At 40.3% G+C, this 2,672-nt stretch overlaps 2 protein-coding genes across 2 annotated transcripts in view; both read left to right on the top strand.

Annotated features, from left to right (window-relative positions):
• The window catches only part of LOC107681929 (VID27-like protein), a 1,874-nt gene extending 843 nt beyond the window's left edge, over positions 1-1,031 (top strand). Inside the window, exon 2 of the mRNA XM_016478301.1 lies at positions 1-1,031. Within this exon, the coding sequence (XP_016333787.1) occupies positions 1-1,011 (1,011 nt within the window). The 3' untranslated portion in view covers positions 1,012-1,031.
• The window catches only part of LOC107681928 (band 4.1-like protein 3), a 43,910-nt gene that overhangs the window by 21,327 nt on the left and 19,911 nt on the right, over positions 1-2,672 (top strand). The window contains exons 10-11 of the mRNA XM_016478300.1: positions 2,194-2,268; positions 2,348-2,440. Coding sequence (XP_016333786.1) covers positions 2,194-2,268; positions 2,348-2,440 — 168 coding nt within the window. The remainder of the gene's footprint in view (positions 1-2,193; positions 2,269-2,347; positions 2,441-2,672) is intronic.

Below are 2,672 nucleotides of genomic sequence, written 5' to 3'. Positions count from 1 at the left end.
GCTGGAAACCACAAAGGCATATGCCACGGAGAGGATGCCATGGATGAAGACGTGCTCCAAATCTGCCATCAGAAACACCAAAATATTGAGGTTGAAGATGAAATCAAGGAAACGCCAACTGAAGAAGAAGCCAGCTCACAAACCCAAGAGATTCCTGCTGCAAACCAAGAAGATGAAGACCTGCTCCAAATCTGGGATCAGAAACCCCAAAATATTGAGGTTGAAGATAAAAACAAGGAGCCTGCATTGGAAGAAACCATCTATGAAACCCAAGAGATTCCTACTGGAAATCAAGAAGTGATGTGCCATGAAGAAGACACCATGGATGAAGACGTGCTCCAAATCTTGAATCAGAAACACCAAAATATTGAGGTTGAAGATGAAATCAAGGAAACTTCAATGGAAAGTCCATCTAAAGGAGAAGAAACCAACTCAGAAACCCAAGAGATTCCTGCTGGAAACCAAGATGAGAACATTCTCCAAATCTGGGATCAGAACCACCAAATTAGTGAGTTTGAAGATAAAAACAAGGAGCCTGCAATGGAAGAAACCACCTATGAAACCCAAGAGCTGGAGAATGAAATGTTGGTGTCGTTCCACAACAACAACATTGAGAGTTTTGATCAAGAACAAGTGTTTTCAGACTCGTTTGAACTTTCTCAGCTCTTGTTCTTCAATCAAGAGGAACCTGCGGATGAATCCATCAACGTCCAACCTTACGGAGAATTTCCACTTTATATGAAGTCTGTATCATCAACTGCACAGAACCAGATGGAAGACCAACCTCAAGAGATGATGATCAACGATAAAGATGAAGAAGCTTCCTCATGTTCCCATTTGAGCGAGCAGCCAAGGTTTCAAACATCAGACCTTATGGAGACAAACGTGCATGAACTGGATCCTGGACCAAACCAGGAAAAGGAAGTTGCACAGGAAATAAAGCATAGTGCTTCTACAGCACCTCATATGGAGGTAACCAATCCCAGTGTGCACTGGGGTCACCGTGTGTGATGGAATAACACTAATGATGGAAACGCTCTCTCTCTTCTTGCTTCACGATTGGAAGTGTTTGATCAGTCACTGATTAATTACACGTCTTCATCTGAACGCTGCATGATCACAGATGTTGCTTAACACACTCTATTCTTCACATCTGCATGTCTGGATGAATTTATTCATGAGCAGTTGGACGTTTCCATTTGTTGAGGATGTTTAGCCTGATTTTGGCTTCGACAAAGGGTCGAATGAGAAACCGATTGTCAAGTCACCTATAGTTCTATAGTGCTTTATACAATACAGATTGTTTCGAAGCAGATTTACATTAATAAACCGGAAAATAACTGTTAATTTCAATTTCAGCTCTAAAACGATCTACAGAAGACAGTAGAGTTCACGTTTTGTTCTCATCTGATAGTGTCAGTGCAGATAAATTCATAATATTACTGAATATTAATTGCCTTTTAAATCCCAGCTTTTAATTGAACTTCACATGCATCATATAAATGCATGATGCTGCATGCAAAAAAAATCTGTCTGTTTTGTCTTTTTCCTGTTGAATTTTCTGAAATGCGTCAGATTACAGAAGTCTAATGGGTTGCAACTGCAGTTTCTTGTTGAAATATAAAGAGTTTAGTGTTTGCTAGTAGTTGTCTTTATAATGAACTGAAATATCAATATGCCATCATGAAAGCGATGATCTGTGGTGTAGGTTATTCAAGCACTTCCCGAGTGTTTCATTTGCAAAAATCGATAAACGCCACTTAAAAAAACGACGAAATTTCGACAAACTTGATGAACCGGTGATATCTTCTTCAGGGCGAAAAAGGAAAATAAAAGCTGAAACGTTTTCGCGGAAGCTTGCAAAAGCAGCGCGTTACAATACTGAGGGAAAAGCTCCGTGTATTGCGTGTAATCACATCCATACAGTTTATGATCACAACAACAACAACGTTTGTCAGGCGTCTACGTTATCATCTTTTTAATATGTTCACATTCAATGAACTTTAATTTTGTAAATTACCTGTATTTGTTTAAGTTATTATTACTTAATCAAAACAACCCAACTGCAGTTTGATTGATATTACTTGGAATGCGCAATAAAAAATAAAAAAACGTGATTTCTGGGAGAAAAAAAAAAAGTTATCGGTTTTGGCAAATTAACTCTTCCAGTGATTTTCTGTGTTTGTGAATCAGCAGTCGGAGGAAGCGCTTAAAGATGTTCCTGTGGTTCACACCGAGACCGAGACCATCACGTACGAGTCTGCAGAGGTGAAGCGCTCTCAACTCTGTCTCATGCCGTTTCCAGTGTGCCGGCGTGTTTGTAATGCATCTGTGTGTGTGTTTATAGATCGAAGCCAGCGGCGACTCAGATCCAGGCGTCCTCATGAGCGCTCAGACCATCACATCAGAGAACAACAGCAGCACCACACACATCACCAAGGTCAGTGGAGACTAGGGCTGCAACAACTAATCCATAAAGAAAATAATCCACAACGAATGTGATTATCGATTAGTCGTGTCTGCTCACCGTGCACGGAAAACTTCCGTCAGTCACGTCACATTACAACAGTGTTCTACGGACGAAATGCATCTAAAAATAGCGGATGAAACGGAGTGTGCTGTTTAATGTGTGAGAAATGTTTCCTTCCTTCTGTAAACGTTACATATTCAGC

The sequence above is a fragment of the Sinocyclocheilus anshuiensis genome, unplaced genomic scaffold (genome assembly GCF_001515605.1).
Source record: "Sinocyclocheilus anshuiensis isolate Anshui unplaced genomic scaffold, SAMN03320099.WGS_v1.1 scaffold2198, whole genome shotgun sequence".
Lineage (NCBI taxonomy): Eukaryota > Metazoa > Chordata > Actinopteri > Cypriniformes > Cyprinidae > Sinocyclocheilus > Sinocyclocheilus anshuiensis.
This window is presented reverse-complemented; position numbering and strand designations above follow the sequence as displayed.